Raw genomic sequence first — 18,914 nt, 5'->3', positions numbered from 1 at the left:
TTCTGTACGGGGGCTTGTGCAGAGCGCGGGTCACGGTGTCACAGGTAATCTGCGACGCAAGGTCTTACGGCTTCTGGATTCAATTACCCCGGCTACTTCATCTTTTCTACGCACGCTGTGATTAATGAAAGCGCTGCCGTATGAGGGGGTCACTGAAGGTCACACAGTAGGCAGAGGTAAATGTGCCTCCCTCAATATTCAAAAACCCATTTCAGGGGGCAAACAAGGTGAGTCGTGGATTCCCACAGACTGTATTTACTAAACTGCACAAATGAATAACTTTTATTCATCTTTGGGCCGGGAAAGCAAATCCAATTTAAAAAAAAACAAAAACATGGATGAAGCCGATTGTGTCCTTTCTCTTTCTTCAGGGAAAACACCTTGAGCTGATATCTGGTTTCACTGCCTGCTTCACAAATTTCTCCTCATCCTCCTCATCCTCCTCTCTCTGTGAGGCAGGTGAGTGTGATTAAAAAGCTTTACAGCCAGTGCAGGAAGACATGTCAGGAGAGCAGTGCAGTGTTTTTGAGTGAGCGGCACTAAATGTTGCCAGTGGTTTTTATTGATTTTCTTCATGTCTGAGTGTGACCATGTCGACGGGCTGCGGGAGACGGAAGGGAGGACAACACAAAGAGAAAGAAATGTCTCAGAGAAGAAGAAGAAGATTGATGAGAGTCTGCCGGGATGAGCAATCATTTGGTCAAAATTATTTTAGTAGTACAGCTTCAGCCAAATATTTACCGCGCTATAGATTCAAAACAAGACGGAGCATCGCTATGAGATACCATCAAAATCAACTAACGATTATTTTCATAATCTATTATAATCTAATCGTTTATTTTCTCTATTCATCGTGTAATCTTTTGGCTCATAAAATGTCAGAAAACGTAAAAAAAATGTTGATCGGTGTTTGTCAAACCTGGAAATGATGATGTCGACAAATGTCTTGTTTTGTCCACAAACCAAAATGATTGAGTTTTAATGACTTCTTTGTTATATGGAGCAAAGAAACAAAGAAAAAATTCACATTTAAGAAGCTGAAACAATCAGAATTCTTGTTTTAATCATGAAAAAAGCTTCAAACCGATGAATCGATTATCAAAATAGTTGACGATTGATTAAGTAAGCAATTAGTAATCGATTAATCGAGTAATTGTTTAAGCTCTAGACGTGAATATGATAGACTGTAACATTTTTTTGTATCACATAAAACATTCAAAAACAGAAGTGGTGGTTAATCAACTATTTAGATTTGTTTTAATAATTAAAAAGTTTTTTTTTTTAGCTTCATAAATGTGAATATTTTCCGGTTTCTTTGCTCAATATAAACAAAGTCATTATTGAAACGAGAAGAAGAATTTTGGTTTGTGGACAAAACAAGACAACATGGACAATAAATCATTTCATGGAGAAAATATTCGACAAGTTAACTGATAATGAAAATAATCGTTAGCTGCAACTCTTTTTGATCTGTGCCGCAGATGCACCTATGGTAATTTCCCGTGTTTTTGTTCCTAAAAACATTTTGTGTGCTGGAAAAAATGGGATACACACACATTCTTATAATCTCTGTATATACTAATCAGCCAATTTTGATTTGAAAACGATTCATTCTTCAACAAAAAAAAAAATCAAAAATAACCATGATCAATGGTAATAAACGCTGTGTCTCTAAGTCCTGTGCTCCCTCAGCTCAAACCCTGTCACTTTAATCCAGACTCATTTGCATTCACATCTGTGTGCATGTTCTAACTCATGCTCAGCCGTGTAGAGCGGGAGTTTTCCACTCTGCGTGGCCTCCATCCTCTATATTCACAGCCTCCCAAACCAAGACTCCTGTCAAAAGACATTTATTTTGTTTACACCCGGCCGGAGCTGTCCCTAAAGATAACCTCGTCCACTCTCCCTCACGGAGGCGTCTAAAAAAAAACCCACAAGAAACTTCATCTTCCACAACATCGAGTACAGAAGTGGAGCCTGCGGGAGGAAGTGGACGAACAAACTCCTGTCACCTAAGTGTGGTGTTGAGTCTCTTTGGGAAAGAGGGCACGAATGTGCTGCGGCAATTGGTTTAGACATGTGCCGATGATTCTGCCACATCTTGTGATAAACACGTGTAGATCAGCTAAAAAGACTTAACAATCCTAAAAACGTGGGTTAATCTCCAACAAATACCCAAGGAAAATCTCAATATTTCATAGAGGAGCATCAAAAACCCTGCCGGTGTATTTCAGACCAGTGACTGTGTCCGGTGATGGAGGAAGTACACAAGGAGAGTCACAAGTCACTCGTTTGTGTGTGTGTCGTGTAAAATGAAGTCGCGGCAGTTTCATGCAGCCGTGCAGTGATGACTCCGCCCACCTTGAGTAGGTACTTTTTTGTAGTGGAAAAACCAACCTAAACCGTGTCGAGCTGGGACCATAGGTGGAAAAGGGGCTTTAGTCTATATCATGTATTGTGTTAGTGTTTGGTTTTATGTGGCAGCCTTTATGTCCTCGACAAATTTCCTTTGGGACAATTTAAAGCAACCTTGAATCTTGAGTCTCAGGTCCTCTGGGGCAAACACTGGAGTTCCCATCATCCTTTTCAAAGTTAGTGGTGATGGAGAACAAAACAAGGATGTAGGAGAGAGAGAGATTGTGAAATTGCTGATGCTCCATTTTGGTTTCTATGTGTCAAATAATGACATAACAGAAAAGGTGATGGGCCAACACCACTGTCTGGGAATGTTGAGCTAAAATGAGTTTTATAAGAAGCTACACGACGAGTCGTCATCAGCTCAAAAAAGAGATGAGAAAAAAAAACTTGTGGGAAAAAAAGCAGCCATTCAGGCAAAAGACTCAAGTTTATAAAAGTATATAAAAGTATTTAAACCCAAACATCTATGACTATTTTCTGAAGCGAACAATAAAGGAGTTCAGTCAGAGTTCACTTCAGTGGGAAAGCAAACACGCTGGCACCAAAGCATCAAATCCGACCATGGACCAACTTTAGTCAAACACTATTAGCAGCTCTCTACAAAGAGACAAACGCTGAAGTCTCACAGAGCCTGGAGCAATCACAGGCTGTGTTTACATCATGGTCCAGTTCAGTATGGTACAGTTTGGAATGGTAAAGCCCTGCGTCAGGCTTGCTTTCCAACTGAGAACATTTACTTGGTAAGAGGGATGTGGGCCTGCCAAATGGCCACGTTCAGCGATATATATATATATATATATAAACTATATAGTATTATTATCATATCGACTTAAATATTGTGTGTATACCAATTAGATCACTGTTATTTGAGACCCCTAGTACAGTTATCTATTCTGCTTTGATGCACCTTCTGTTAATTGTATATATCTTTAAATCCTATTGTGGAGTATTATGTGTTTGTTTGTTTGTGTCCAGGATTTAACTTAATTTCCATTTGGGGATTAATCTATCAATCTGTGTATCTGCAACCAAGTATGAAGGTGGGCAAACCTTAAAAATTGTGGCAACCATTGCAAAAAAATAAGATGAATCTGGAGCTGGTTATAATAATAATAATATTATGAAGCGGCCAATTTTATTGCTCCAGCGTTTCCAGCGGTCACATGACGACAGCGCTACATGGAAAACTGCACAGAGCTGCAGCGGGATTAGCTCCACGATTGCTCAGACATCATAAATGTACCACAGGGGGAGATTATGCATATCTCTTAACCACACGTCTTTCATGTTGTGTTTGGAAACGGTGCGTGACTTAAAAAAGCTTGTGGTTATGTGTGGTGTATATAAAACCGACAAACCTACACTTTAGGACGTTGGAGCTAAACAGCTCTCTCCCTCCTTTACATTCTTTGACAGCATCTCAGGCTACACTCAAATCCCACAGGATCCCTGCTGTGAGGAAAATTGACGCGCTCCTCATTTCACTATAATCAAATAAAAAATGTGCCAACACGACAGTGGTGAATGAGGAGGCAGAGAATACATCGTACAAACAGAAACACGGAAATATGAATCCACGCGACAAAACAACAGATTTAATTTAAGATATTTAGTATTACTCTATTCTCTTTTTTAAAAGAGAAAAGAGACTCATGTAAAGAACTTTAAAATTATGAATGCGCCTTATTTCTCACAGCCATGAATACTTAAAAGGGAATATTTATTTATTTACTCTGATGATGCCTTGGCCAAAGTACTGGATAAGCTTCATGGTCACGTATAAAACTCTGAAACGTGAGTTAGATCACAGTCTGCTCTTGGGTTGAAAGAAGGCTCGGCTTGCTTCCCAAGTAAATTCCCCTCAGGTTGACACTGATGTCGACCTGAAGGAGAGGTTACAGAGCAGACGCTGGTAACTGATGTGACCTCAGACATTGCTGACCTTCAGGTTATGATGTGAGAGACTAGGTGATGCCTCTCTGACCTTGTCTTGTCCTGATATGAACATCCCACCTGAGTTAGCTCAGGTTCAGTATGTCCACTGTATTCTGAATGCTTCCTCACATCCAACCACAACAAAAAGCACATTTGGTGTTAGTTTGAGTACGTAATGTACGTAATATGCATAAATGTAATCCATACAAATAAAGATTCTAGACCGACTCACTCTAATCTGCTGCAGTTTTCCAGTATTTTAACTCTTCTCGGTTCATTTACTTGTATCCACCACCACACTATTAACACTCATCGCCACATTTTCTTCTTTCTACTGGTTAAAAACTTACATTTGAACATATTTACAGGAGCAAGAGCAGCGCTTTGATTTAATCAGCTCTTTTATTTCCCTCCACCACTTACGCTGATACACTATTACATTATACGGCTCTAGCACTACTCGGCTCTCCTCTCCACAACCTTTCCCTGCATCTGCAAAATATTGACTCCCTACACGGCTTTAAATCCAGACTCAAGACCCACCTTTTTAGAATTGACCCCCCACCTTCTCTATGTGACCGTTTTAGCTTTCTCATTGTTTCAAGCTTTTTAATCATGTACTGTAAGGTGACCTTGAGTGCTTTGAAAGATGTCCTTAAATTCAATGTATTATTATTAGTATTATTATTATTGCTCGGTTTGGTATCAGACACGTCGTTTTCCAATATTTCATAGTACACCATCAACGTGGGCAAAAACTGCCGTGACGTCGCTTTGATATGTGACACAAACACACAATCTAATGACGGTGAAAGCAGTTGTTTTCAGTGTAACTGAATCATTAGAATCAGTTGATTAAAAAGATTTGCTCACAGAATGGTTCAGTACTTCCTGCGACTCCGTCTGACACAGTCACTGAACTGAAATACCACTGAACGAGTCGTTATTCAGCGATTTGTCACTAAATACACCAGACTTGAGATTTTAAGCATTTCCTTTGCAAGTTTTTGTGATTTTTAAATTCTTTTTAACTGATTTACAGTCCTGCATTGTTCGGTTTGACTCCTGACCAATCAGTGGCCAGCAGTCTGACAATGTCACATTAGTGTCGGCTCAGCTCGCTTGGAACCTCGTCAGAGCAGGTACTAAAAGAAAAAGGCTCCAGTTACTATTACTATTGGAAAAAAGTGCCAAAACACACTGATAACAGACTCATCTGTACAGTTAGATCCATGACAAACATTTTCATGCAGCCCATGCCACATGTGGCCACAGGAGATGTCGGGTCTGAACGGTTGTGAGTGGATCTCTTAGGTCTGAACCGTACCTCTGTGTTGTGGTCAGACAGCAGCAGATACACGTCACACGTGGTGACACAGAGTCACCTTCCTCACCAGAACAACTCATCTTACATACATCTACAGGAAGTGCTCACCTTGGTTCCAAACATAGGTTAAAGAGAATCACATGATGGATTTGAATTAGATTTGTATCTCGGCTGCTCGTACGACGCCGGGGCGTCCCTTTGCCTTCCCAGCCCCATTTGTACTGAGTCCAGGCATAGGATGACAAAGGGAAGACCACACGTCATGAGACTGGAAGATAAACAGAGGAGGCATAGAACTGCGTTTCCTGATAACCTTGTTTTGGCTGCTCCACAGTGGATTTCTCCCTATATCCTCCACCTCCGTCTCCGTCAACACCTGCCACTTACACGTCCGTTCCACAGTGTCTTGGATTATGTGTATGTTCACACCTTCTGCTTACAAAAACGTGAGAAACTGTTTTTTTTTCTGTATGTTCTGCTGAAGATACACGGCGGCACAAAATGGTGGACGTCTTAAGTACATACAGGATAGGTTAATTATGTTATTCACAGGACTTTATACGTTCTACATCTGATACCGTCAACACAAATGACATTGACAGGCATGATATTGCCCTTTGTAGAGTAACCGTGTATCCATTTACTAACAAATATTTCCACTAATTAAATATGCATTTATGTTAAAACCTGCACACGCTGAGGAAATAACAATAAAATTGCTTTATGTTGACAACAAGAACAAATAGACGTCGTCTCGCTGACTCAGGTTTGTCCTCGGCGCTGACACTTTTGTTAAAAACTGCTGTGAGAAGCTGTTATGAAATGCATTTAAAGTGTACGTGAGAGCGTTCCGTGTGCTTGTGTGTCTGTGTGTGTGTGTGAGAGCAGAGAGAGGCAGTTTGTGTTTAATGCAAATCCATTTGTTTGCCAGCGAGGGTGTAAATGTGAAAACTGGAAACAGAGAAATGCATCGTGACACGTCGTCAGATTGTGGACAAAATCTCAAAATTAAATGTGTGTGTGTGCAGCCTCAAACACACAGTACTCAAATATACCATCGTTGTCCTTTAACGAGCGTAATGTATGTCAGCTCTGAAATAAAAACAGACAGCTGCACAAGAAAAACAGAATCAAACAAGACTTGATGATTATTCTGCCCCTGTTTCATCTTCATGGACAGAAACAAATTACTTTCATCCGAAAACAGGCTCTGTGAAGCAAAACTACCAGACCTAACTGAGGGAGCATTGTGTGTATACAGCAGGAGCACAAGAACTACTGGGTTTTACAGTATAAGCAGAAGAATTGATTGATTCATTGGTCCTTCTTTGTGTTTTCAGTCACACTCCAACCATAGTCGTTTGCAGTTGTGTCGTTGCTGTTGCCTGGCGCGGCGCAACATTTGCACGTGGTGAGTTTATATAAAAAGTCCATGCACAAGCAACGAACGGCACAGCGCAACGTATCATTTGCTCCAAGGCCGATCAGCGTTGAGATTCTCCAGATCATGTTACGTACCAGCGGCCAAACTCTGTCCAAAATGACCCAGAGCTCCAAGACACAAGTTGCTATATGTACCGTATCTGCATCCCAGAATGAGTGAAGTTTATGTTGAGGGAAGAGTTTATCTGAGCTTTAAGGACACTTATAAAACTGCTCTGACTCCACTTATGTCACCTCACTAAATACACACAGTGTCTATCAGTAGGATTGTGTTCAGTATAAAGCAAGTTATAATCACTTTAGTCCCGTTGGCCAACATGAACCCAATTAACCCAGAGTGGTGTCGTTGTTAAATCAAGGATATTGGCGTCACGCTGGCGCTGGTGTTGTCGCTCCCTGGATTACTTTAAAAAACATCTTTTCAAACTTGAGTCAGCGTGATAAAAGTGAGCGTAAATCCCACTCACGTGTGTTGATCTTCTGCAGGGAGATGTGTTTCTCGAGCTGCCGTCGCAGTTTGACCTCCGCGCCGTACTTCCCCGTGGTGCCGTTGTCTGCCAGGATGAAGTGGGAGTGGAGGCTGTTCAGAACCGTCAGTTTGCTCATCGGGTTGGACATGGTCTGGTACGGACGCACCACCTTATTCAAGCATGAAACAAAACCATCGTGATAACACATCAGGTGCCTTTCAAGACCCTCAAGGTCGCCTTACAAATACAGCAAATCAACACAAACATGAGGGGTTAGGGTTCGGATTTGTTTCTGTCATTTCTTGCTTTATTTTTTTGGTTTAGTCTGTTTTCATTCCAACATCCTGTCAATTTTCCCTGCTCGTGTAACTCCTTGCTCCTGTGTCTCGGTGCCCCTTCCCCTCTTGTGTATAAATAGTTGTTGCTTCTCAGATCATCTTCACCCCAGTGTGAGCGTTTCTCTGTGTTTTTCCTGGAATGTTTTGTTTTTTGTGTGATGCTGTGCCTGTGTTTGACCCGCGAGTACCGGCGCCGAGCATTTTGACACCTCTCTGCTCCGACTCAGACTGAACTCAACGTGTACATTAAAGACTTTTGACTTTTTCCCTTTGGTCTCGGTTGTGTTTTTCAGAGTCTGTGTGCCTGACAGGTTGTAAGGAGAGCGTTCCAGAGATGAGGAGCTTCTTGGCTAAAAAGCTCCTGAGGCCATGGAGGTGTAGTGAGGAGAAAGATCAGAGAGTGTGGGTAAAACGGTAGATATAATGGAGGTTGGAGAGGTTTGCAGGTGCGAGATTATGGAGAACAGCAGCTGTGTTCTGAGACAATTGGAGTTTACGGAGAAGGTTCAAGGTAAACCTGGAAACTTAACCATGGACTAAAAGTAAAGACAGCACTACTTCAACGTGTTATGTCCGCAGTCTTAAAGGCTAAGTACAGAGATAAATCAATGAAGAACGACATGAGGGTTACGAGCATGAAAGATGTCTGCCTGTGTAAGTGCACTTGTCTAACAACAGCAGCTTTCTTTCCATGCGACTAAACCGCCTCGGGGATTGAGTGTCTTGTTTTTCACCTTCAGCAGCTGTTTTCATAAAAAAAAAAAAAAAAAAAGGCATGAAAAAACTGAATGCACGAGAAAACAAAAGTTCAAACATCGCCATCGGGCACTTATTACAATATTTTCTGAAGCGATGCTACTTCAGAAATTCAGGTCAGGTAATGTAAAGAGTGAAAGAAGTCAGTGGATGAATCCGTCAAGGACAGAGTTAAAACAAAAAGAGAAAAGAGTTTTTCAGGAGGTTTTTTTTTTGGTAAAAACTGAATATGTGGCCCTTAAATATGTACATAATAAAAATAATATGGGTTTTGTAGCCTTGGAATAACACTTTTGTATGTCCTGTGGTCTTGGATGAGGAGTCTTGCTACACAGATTAAGAGGAAAGGCTCTGAACACACAAACTCGAGGCATAAACCAATGAAAACGAAGGAAGAAATGGCAGAAACAGTAGGAGAGGGAACATATGAATGTATGTGAAGGTTTGAGAACGGGAGGGTGGAGCAGAGGAGTCCTCAGTTTGTCACTAATTCTTACACACTGGACATTTAACCCTTGAGATAACTTGTTATATCTGCTTCTGGTCTTTATCATCTGTCTCTACCTCGCCTCTCTCTGGCCCCCATTTTTCCTTTCACCACAACCTGTCTAGGCAGATGCTGCACATTTTTGGGGTCTGGTTCTGTCAAGAGATTTATTCCTGTTAAAAGGAAATTAGTTATTTATAATTTTTTTTTGCTCGCTCATTGTGTGAATTATTGGGTTTCTCTTCTTCTCGCTATAATATTGTAAAGGTGTTCTGACTTACTTTATGCACAGAGCCTTGAGATAATGTTGGCCGTGATTTGGCGCTATAGAAATAAAATTGAATTTAATAACTTTTGTTTTTTATTAAAGTGATCCATTTGAGCCAGATAATCCAGATGTACAGTAAATAGACATATTGGACATTTGCCTTTGCATTTTTAACTATATTTTTTTATTGTGCAGGTTTTATTCAGACAAAACCTCCATTACAAATAAAAGAACAAGTTTCTTTAGAGTGTGGATTTGTGCTACTGGGCCTGACAATAGGAGATAAACTCATTTGGTCATTATACAGTTGAGACTAATCACATATGAAACGAAGCTTCAGCAGTTTATCATCTCATTTCCAGCCACCAGCATTAATTGGCTCGGCCCGGCGTGTTCAGCGGTGCGGCACTTTGTGATGAAACTTTAACTGTATTATAACATTGATTCCCAAGGTTTGGATGAGTCGGCATATGCGCCGCGGTCCCATGTGGTTCCGCCAGCTGTCCGCTTCACTTTGAGGGAGACTTTGTCACAGATTGGATGTGGTTTACTCGGCACCGCGGTTCATAAACTGTTAAGAGCAATTCACAGGCGCCAACAACTGTGGACGGCGCGTAATAACTCTGACATATAAACACGAAGACTGTTTTATTCTTTGTTTTCCACAGACTTACGTCTTTCCCGACGAGATCCTCTTGATTTTCTACGATGCCCCAGGGAGCGATGCCGATGGTGCAGATCTTCCCTCTTGATTTGGAGGCGTGGTCTTTTAATGCATCGCCCACGTGACGAATCACACCTGTGTGTTGAGACAGAAGCACAGAAATGAGAAGAGTTTTGTCAAAAAAAAAAAGCCTCTTTCACTGTAAAATGAGCAGAGTTGTGAAGACGCTGAAAGAGGGGGATTAACTGGTTTCTAATTACCAGAGGTTGATCTGCCCTGCAGTGTTTTCCACCTGTGTTTTAATTGTGATTTCTCAAACGCGTCAGAAGCACAGTGACAATGTAATGGTGGTTACTATCTATCTATTATTCAGCATCTCTCTCTCTCTTCCTTTCTTTCTTGTTTCCCCCTGCACTCATTCTGTCACTAAATCTTACCTCCTATCCCTTTCTGTATTCAGGTAAGTGCACGCGACAGCCAACAGCATTTTTGTTATTTTGTTCTCTCTCCATCTTGTCAAACATTATTGCTCCATCTCTTTTCTTCTTCTTTGCCCAGCCTGATAAATGTAATCAATAACTCAATCCTTCTCTGTTTGAGAGTGAGAAACAATACAATATGTGATGTACAAGCACTGAAGACAAAGTGACACTCATAATAACAACAATACTATTTAACCAGGTTTAGTTGAATCTGTGAATATATTTCCTACTTTACTTAAATTTGGTAATAATGATTCCTTGCAATGCCAGGCTTTCGAGAATATCAACTCCGAGGTAATTCATGGGAATGATATTAATTTAAGGGTTATTTAAGGGTTATTTTCCTTTTTTCCCCCCTTCTTCTATTTCTTACATTGTGTATTTTGCATTGTCAGAAGCTGGAGAGGAACATCTTTTCATTTCATTGTCTGTATTTTTAATAACACTGTGAAATGACACTAAAGAATCTTATATTAATATCATTAAGTAGTATTTCCTGGCCAGAAATGAAAGGTTTTTCCTCCACATCACAGTCATGTTAATTGTGGACACAGTCAGACTGTTGCACTGTATGTGGTCAAACAGTTTGTATAAATAAATGATACAGAACGTGTGCGGTACTTTACCCGTGTTGACCCCGCCAGTGAAAATCCAGGCTCCCGTCGTCATGGCAGCCTTGATGAGCCCTTTGCCGAAGACCTGCTTGAGTTTGGGTTGTAATTCAAAGTTCTGCAGACCTCCGTGGACGGAGATGAGCAGCTTGGGCAGGTCCAGCTGCCATTCCTTGGTCATCAGGTGCAGCAGCAGGTCAGGCTTGGTGTCGTAAGACACTCGCACGTACTGCAAACGCCAGAAAACGGGATGATGCACGGAGGCACGTGCAAACAGGGGAGATATTTACATTACATACACTCACTGTGTCTATGTTTAAGCCCTGCCTCTGCGTATTGACTTCCACATTTCATGTGATAACCACATACATTATAGAGCATCTGTTTCACAGCATGTCTGTCACTTTACCTGGTGTGTCTGGATTAATTATTTAACCCTTGGATTAAATCAAAGCTAATTTTGACTTAATCATACGACAAACCAGTATGTTGGAGGACATACAGTATGATGTGGTTACTGCCAGACCAGGACAAGAAAACATAATAATCACTATGTTTTCATGTTATTATGAAATTGTAACATAGAAGTATAATTTATCTTTTATCATTTTTTCACATAAAATGTCACAGGACAAATTGTCTCATTAGAACTCAGTGAAACTCTTCACGTTAAAACACAAGCGATTAATCTGTCACTGATTTCCTCCTTTAATAAATGAATCATTTAGTCCATAAAATGTCAGAGAATGTTGAAAAATATGGTTTAATGTTTCCCAAACCTCAAAATGATGATGCTCTCAAATAGTTTGAATGATTTCTTTGTTCTATGAAAATATTCACATTTAAGAAGCTGAAAAATCAAAGAAAAAAACTCTAAAATGATTTATTATCAATAGTTAACGATTAATTTAGTGATCGATTAATCGTTGCAGGCCTAATTTGTACTATAAATTAAATGTATAGTTGTGTATTTCATAATAAATGAGCAATAATGAGCACATTTCACGCTATTATGTGACGATGACTGTTGTGTCGTCTTGATTTGTGAGTAAAACTGTCGTCTCACGGTGATTCATCACAGCAAATACTTGATTAATGAGTTCATATTTAAAACCGACTGACAGCCCTAATAATAATTATATGTAATTACATAGTACTTATAGTAATTTAATTCCGAGGTTACCTTTAGACACGCCAACATGATGCAGTCATGTCATTCTTCTTACGTGCGATGCATTTTAACGAGGTGTGTGCTTCACTCAAAGACGAGCTGGATTGAGAGGACATTCTGGACTGGTGGACTCTTTAATTCTGGATTTGAACTATGTTTCAAGTGTCTTTCGTGTCTTGATAACCACTGAGTGTGTGTGTGTGTGTGTGTAAAAATCAAGGTTTCTGAGATGTTATGAGAGTCACCATGGCTTTGTTGGAGTGTCCTCCTCCCTGGAACTCGATGGTGCCGAAGGCATCGGTGGGACTGAGCTGCGTGTGCTTGCTGATCGACCACTTCTCCGACAGGCTGTCGTTCTTGGCCACGCGCTCCGCCTTGTCATTCTGACTGGAGGAGATGCCGGGGGGCAGGCCCACGTGTTGACCTATCAGACGTCCACAGCAGCACCTGGACGAGCGGAGAGCGGGGGTTAAGAGTGGAGGTGAGATTGGTGCGTTATACACTGTTTGCCAGAGAATAAGTGGAACCCTGACAAGTATGAGCCTCGAGCAAAGCCACTGGAGCGGTGAGCGGGGGGGGGCGAGGAGAAAAGGGTTGTATAACAGGGAAGATGAGAGGGGGAAAGAGTGTGAGGGCTGCTGTAGTCACTGTCTGTACTTACATGTACTGGGGGGCATAGGAATACAGAATTGTGATGTAAAATGATTTTTTTCTTTTTTGTTAAACCAGTGGTTTTCACGCTTTTTACACCAAGTTCCACCTGAGAATATATCGAGCTCTCCCGAGATACAGTGGTATATAAAAGCCGAGCAAAGTCAAGTATGGACTTTTCACAGGAGGCAGATTCATTTCATCCATCCATCTTCTACCGCTTCACATGAGGGTCACGGCGGGGGCGCGCTGGTGCCAATCCCAGCTGACATAAAAAGGCAAAAGGCGGGGACAGATCGCCAGTCCATCTTAGGGCACATACACACAGACCAGATTTATTCCCAATCAGATAATTTGCTCTCTCATCATCCTCCTCCTCTTCCTCACTTCCTTCACACACTGGTATAGAGAAATTCGATTTTCTCCATTCATTCTGGTACACCATTTTACTTTATCACTCACTCATTCACGTAGTGAACAATCGCTCTAAATCTCTTTATTTTCCAACTCGGTCTGATTGTATTTATTTCATTATTAGCAATGATTCACAATCCTGAATATCTTCCGATATCATGTCATTTGACATCTTTTATACAGCTGTTTTTGTTTCACTCACATTCTGGTCATGTCTCTTTACATCCTGCGCTCAGTGAAGTGTAAATGTGATCGTGTCAGATATCCGATCCAGCGTTTTTGACCCGTATGGAACCAACAATAAACATCATATTGCCTCATCTGTACTTGACAGTGGGCAGAGCTGACACTTGATGCTGGAGGCAGCTATACGTGATGATGACATGATGTCTGCCATTCAGAGCTGCAGTTGGACAATGCACTGTTTCAACTTTAACACATAAACATGATTTAATTGGCTTGCACCTGGGCTGATACTTGAAATGTCATTAAATGTAATTTGATTGGTCGGCACTGGAGAGCGTGAACAATTAAAGCAAAGTAACAGATTCACATTACTCCCTCACATTAGTTTGAATGATCCGGGTGTTTCCAGCTGAAGTCATTTCTGTTAGTTTATCAACTATTTTGTTTTTTCCGTGTGACTGAGAGCCTAAAATCTTCCATTACCTTGGTCTAGTTTTGCCTTCAACTCTTCACAAATCTCTGTCTACCTCTCCCTCGTCTTTGCTTTTTCCCCCTCGGCAAATCAGGATTCAGCAGCAGAGTGACAGCTCAATTGTACAGTATCAATCGTGGTATTCCTACTCCTAAGTGCTGAGCGCACCCCTCGCAGGATGGAGTGGGAGCTCTGGGAGGAAAGGGAATCAGGGACGCTTTGATTTTCACTTCATGTTTCCGTCATCTTTAACCAAAGGTACTTTACTTCTTCCTTCGGCTTGAAGCACAAGTGTTTTTGACAAAAAAAAAAAGCAGATTTGATCTTGAGGAACATGTTGCCCCCTCCTCCTCCTGCTCATGATTTCCACCTACTTTCCTCTAGTTATGCTAATTCTGTTTACCTAACAAGCAGTGGCATGTCCTCCTTATGTGTGAGTGCGTGTCAGCTGTCAGGCAGTTGATGACCGTCCAAAGCCCTCGTCGGCACAGCGTGTGCGCCACTGTTGGCCCTTGTTAGTGTTGGCAGAGCCAGATTTACGGCTGATTCAGCGCGTTAAGTCTAAATTGGCATCCGTCAGTGAGAGAGATCGCTGTGATTGGCTGTTTATTTGACCAAAATGTAGTATTTTGAATTTTGTCTGAATGTGTGCACTGGTTGAGAAGGATACCTTGGTTTTGATTATGCGTTTATAGACATATTTTTGATTGTCAATCTTCTGTTAATGCTGTAGCGTTTATGTAGTGACCGTGGAATCCTAGACCATTTGTGCGAGTCATTCTTCGGATGACCGAGCGCGACAGACACTTGTGTTTGCATGAAAATACGTCAATTTAATGGCTCGTTATGGCCATTTAAAAATATTCTGAAACTGTCTCCTGGTCTAAAGACTGTATGTATTCCCAGGCTGCAGCACCTGCACCATATACAGGAACTGGGCCATCATCAATCACATAAAATGAGTACACAAAACACGATATGAATGAGCAAGTTAAATTGAAGAATGAGAATATACAAACAGAGGGAAAGGCTCCTACAGTTTATCTTAGCGAAAGCTTTACTGATTGTCTCGCTGTAAATGTTTATCTCTGTATTGTTTGTGCAGCCACTGAGGTTGTTTTTAAATGTGCTATAGAAGAACAATTTCAATGACAAATTCCCACTGGGGGAAATACAGTTTATGCCATTCTATTCCATCCTATCCTTCTTCCACGCTTTCATTTATTTCATGTGGACACTTGGATGTGAGTAAAGCTACGACATGGCCATCAGGAGCTGTGAGTGCGGCCATCTGTGTGACGACACCGTCGCCAAAGAGGTCTTTCTCTTCTCCTCTCCGCCACCTGCTCGTAATCAATTTACCATTAACTGACGTGCACTCAGTCTAGGCAGCGTGGCGTTTGCTCGTGGTGTCAGTCGACCGTCAGGACTGTGTGTGTTCCAGGCCTGAGCCTTGACTTTGTGAGTGTGTTCATCAAAGCTGTTGTACAGATTTTTGGATAAAGTCAACATGGCGCTGACTTTGTAGAAGAAAATGAGACAGTAAGTAGTAACTTATAACTCACTTTTACCCATTCCAATGGAACAGAATAGAACTTTATCGTCCATCTGGAGCAGGAACATTTTATGTGCATACTGAAGGAATGAATGAGACTGCTAAAAATGAATAGCTTTCCAAAATGGTGTGGAATTTTTTTTTTATAGCAGGTACTGTATGTATGTGTGGGTTTAAAATGGATCATGTTAAAGGTTTTGGCTCATTTGTATAGTGCGGTGGTTCTTAAACTTTTTACATCAAGTACCACCTTAGACTGAGTTCTCTTGAAGTAACTCCATTATCACCAACGTTAAAATAATGTACAGTGGTGTAACTTATTCCCAATAAGATCTTTTGCTCTTTCATCATCCTCCTCTTCCTCTCATATACTTCACACACTGGTATAGTGAAACTAGATTAAGATGGAGCGTGCCTCTAGTTATTATTATTATTATCATTATGTAATTTATTATAATTTTTGTGTGATTTGTTTAATTTTCAACACACTCAAAAACAGAATTTCTGATTTTCCTCCAAGTACCACCAGAGGAAGCTCACGTACCACTGGTGGTACACGTACCACAGTTTGAGAACCGACTGTACACTGTTCCTAAAATATCTGTACACTGTAAATACTGTAAATAGAAGATTTAGAATACAGTTGTCTAATTTTACATCATGTGGATATACTGTACAAACAAAAGCATTCTTACTCACCTATGGGGGTCTTTGGCGCTCACTATGATATGAACACATTCTCTCTTGCTGAAGGCTCTTTCTATCCACGATTTCTGTGCCTGCACAAATGAAGACAGGGAGAAGGCAGTCAGTCTTCTCCAGATAATGGAGGTGTAACCTGAGCACACAGAAGTGACAGCAAACAGACAGCTGGAGCAGACTCTTATCATAATAACACAGTCTGTGTTTGACCGTGGAGTGCACCTGTAAAAAAAAAAGACAATGTTTTCTTGTCCTTCAAGACATGAGAAGGGTTCTTCTTGTGTGAAATGAGATTCTGTCAGCTTTGTGGTGTTTATCCAAGTTTGGTTAGATAACAAACTGACAAATAATACCATGTGAGGGCTAAATGAAAACAAAAACAAGTAATATTGAACCCAAACCTAGTTTAAAAACCAAAATCACAGCACCTTGTAAATGGCTCGCACACATTCAGACATAATTCAAATGCTAAGGACACACTGACGGAAACACTTCATGTTATTCATTGACTTCATCTTCAACTGGATGAGAGGAAGAGCTGGGGAAAGAGAGAGCGGATGTTGAACGCACTGAGGCATTAAATTATGTCAGTGTTCCACTCCTTAGATACTCTTTATGTGCAGCCAGCTGAGTGTGAGTGTGTGTGCACATTTATATGAGAAACAGTGTTTAAATTTCAATATGGGCTTCTTTTTTTCTCCTTATCTTGTATTCACTGTAAAAAAAAAAAGACGTCCTCTTAAAAACAGAGGGACAGAGCATATGTGAGACCTCGATTACACGGCAGTCACATCTGCTGCAGGTCTGAGTGACAGCATGACTGACCGCAGCCAATTATCCTGCTACAGACACAATCAGGAAGACTTTGTGGAGCTTCTGAGCTACTCTGGGATTCACATGTAGCACATAGAGGCTAACGGGTATCAAAAACCACTACCAAATTGGTACCATTTCCTCCTTTTTTTCAGTGCCAAAGTATCGATACGCATCTACACAAGCGGTGCCATTATTAATATTTATGTTTTGTTTCTTCCAACTTTGCTCTGGAACCGCTGGAAGCAGACAGTTAGCGCAGTTAGCGCAGTTAGCTGCCATTCTCTGACACCCAACCATCTGCTAATGACGATAAAGCTAGCTGTGATCGGTGACTGCGTGCAACACTGCGCTGTGTAGTTTACTCTTTAGTCATCGAGGCAGACAAGCATTTCACTTTTAGGAACTACAGTAAATATAGCGACGTGTATCATGTATAAAAAGCAGCATGTTTTGACTGCTTTAGCGAAGCTAACGTTTCTGCTGCTGTGCAGTCTCTCAGCTCCAGTGCTAACAGAAACTCAACTTAACATTTGGAATGGTTAAAATAATAATAGCTACAAACTCAAGACACTGCTACCATCACTTTTAAGAATGTATTTATTCATTTATGTGCTAAATAATCCCAGAGAAACGAGGGAAATGCAGGATTTTACACAGGATTTTCAAATATGACTTAATTTTAAAAACATGGGCGACTATAGACACAACAAACTTTGTAACTGATTTAAAATGAAGTTAAGTTTTAATCCTGAGAAAGCACAGACTACACGATCCAGTCAATACAAGTTACAGTTCTGAACAGAAGTACGCTTTTTAACATCCGTTTCCCAGTCGACTCGCTCTCGTGTGTTATTACAGGGTTCTGCTCACGATTTGAAATCGGGAAGACTGTGATGTTAAAATTGCGTCTGTTAACCCCTCATACTACAGGATAATCTGTTCAAACCATCCCAAAATCAGATTGTCGGAAGGACCAGATTGGGACCATAATCTGGCAAATTATCCTCTAGCGGGGGATGTGGTTTAACAAACGCTTTTATTACAGTGGAGAGAAATGTAGATTACTCTCAATAAGAGTTTCTGTATGAATAAAATGATTGCTAATGATGCCAATCCTTAGAGGCTTATACACAATTGTAGCACCTTGTATCTTGTAAAATGAAGTGTTTGTCACTTGATTTTAACCTTAAGTTTGTCTAACTATTACTTTGAAGTTTGCTCGAGCATTAATCCTTAGCTGAATAGTCGCAGATTGTGGTTTACTTGTGTTCCTAGTGTGAGTAAACACAAAATGACCCTCTGACGTGATGTAACCATTCATTCATCAACCGTGAAAATAAAACAGAATATAGTAGAGCTGAGTTATATAAACTTCCGGTTCCTGTTACTCTTTGCTATTCAAATGCACTACTTTTCACTAAACTGGCTCAAAAAATGACACTTCCTGTGTTGACACTGTCTTGGACGGTATCTCTGTGAGGTGTCAGGTTGGCGACACCAAAAGGTCCAGAATAGTCACAAAAAATGTCACATACAAGCAGGAGCACACACAGACCAGACTCCAAAAACCCACAGCGGTGGAAACAAAAGGACAAGAGCTTTTATTCTGGGAGAGCTGCCCCAACTCTTCTCCCAGCCAGCAGAGCTGAAAGCTGTTTGTACAGGGATTTCTTCATCGCCACGGCTACAACAACAAGCTCCATGTGCGCCTGACTGGCCCTGTCACACCACAGCACGCCAAAACCCAC

General features: G+C 41.0%; 1 protein-coding gene across 12 annotated transcripts in view; it reads right to left on the bottom strand.

Annotated features, from left to right (window-relative positions):
* trpm3 (transient receptor potential cation channel, subfamily M, member 3) overlaps nucleotides 1-18,914 on the bottom strand; it is a 173,749-nt gene that overhangs the window by 68,741 nt on the left and 86,094 nt on the right. For all 12 annotated transcript variants that reach the window (XM_058635985.1, XM_058635989.1, XM_058635986.1 and 9 more), the window contains exons 2-6: nucleotides 16,348-16,427; nucleotides 12,616-12,817; nucleotides 11,215-11,428; nucleotides 10,117-10,241; nucleotides 7,591-7,762 (exon numbers count right to left, since the gene is read on the bottom strand). In XM_058635985.1, the coding sequence (XP_058491968.1) occupies nucleotides 7,591-7,762; nucleotides 10,117-10,241; nucleotides 11,215-11,428; nucleotides 12,616-12,817; nucleotides 16,348-16,427 (793 nt within the window). The remainder of the gene's footprint in view (nucleotides 1-7,590; nucleotides 7,763-10,116; nucleotides 10,242-11,214; nucleotides 11,429-12,615; nucleotides 12,818-16,347; nucleotides 16,428-18,914) is intronic.

This window comes from Solea solea, chromosome 8, assembly GCF_958295425.1.
Source record: "Solea solea chromosome 8, fSolSol10.1, whole genome shotgun sequence".
Classification (NCBI taxonomy): Eukaryota; Metazoa; Chordata; class Actinopteri; order Pleuronectiformes; family Soleidae; genus Solea; species Solea solea.
The sequence above is the reverse complement of the archived record's forward strand: the minus strand, read 5'-3'. Positions and strand labels throughout refer to the sequence as shown.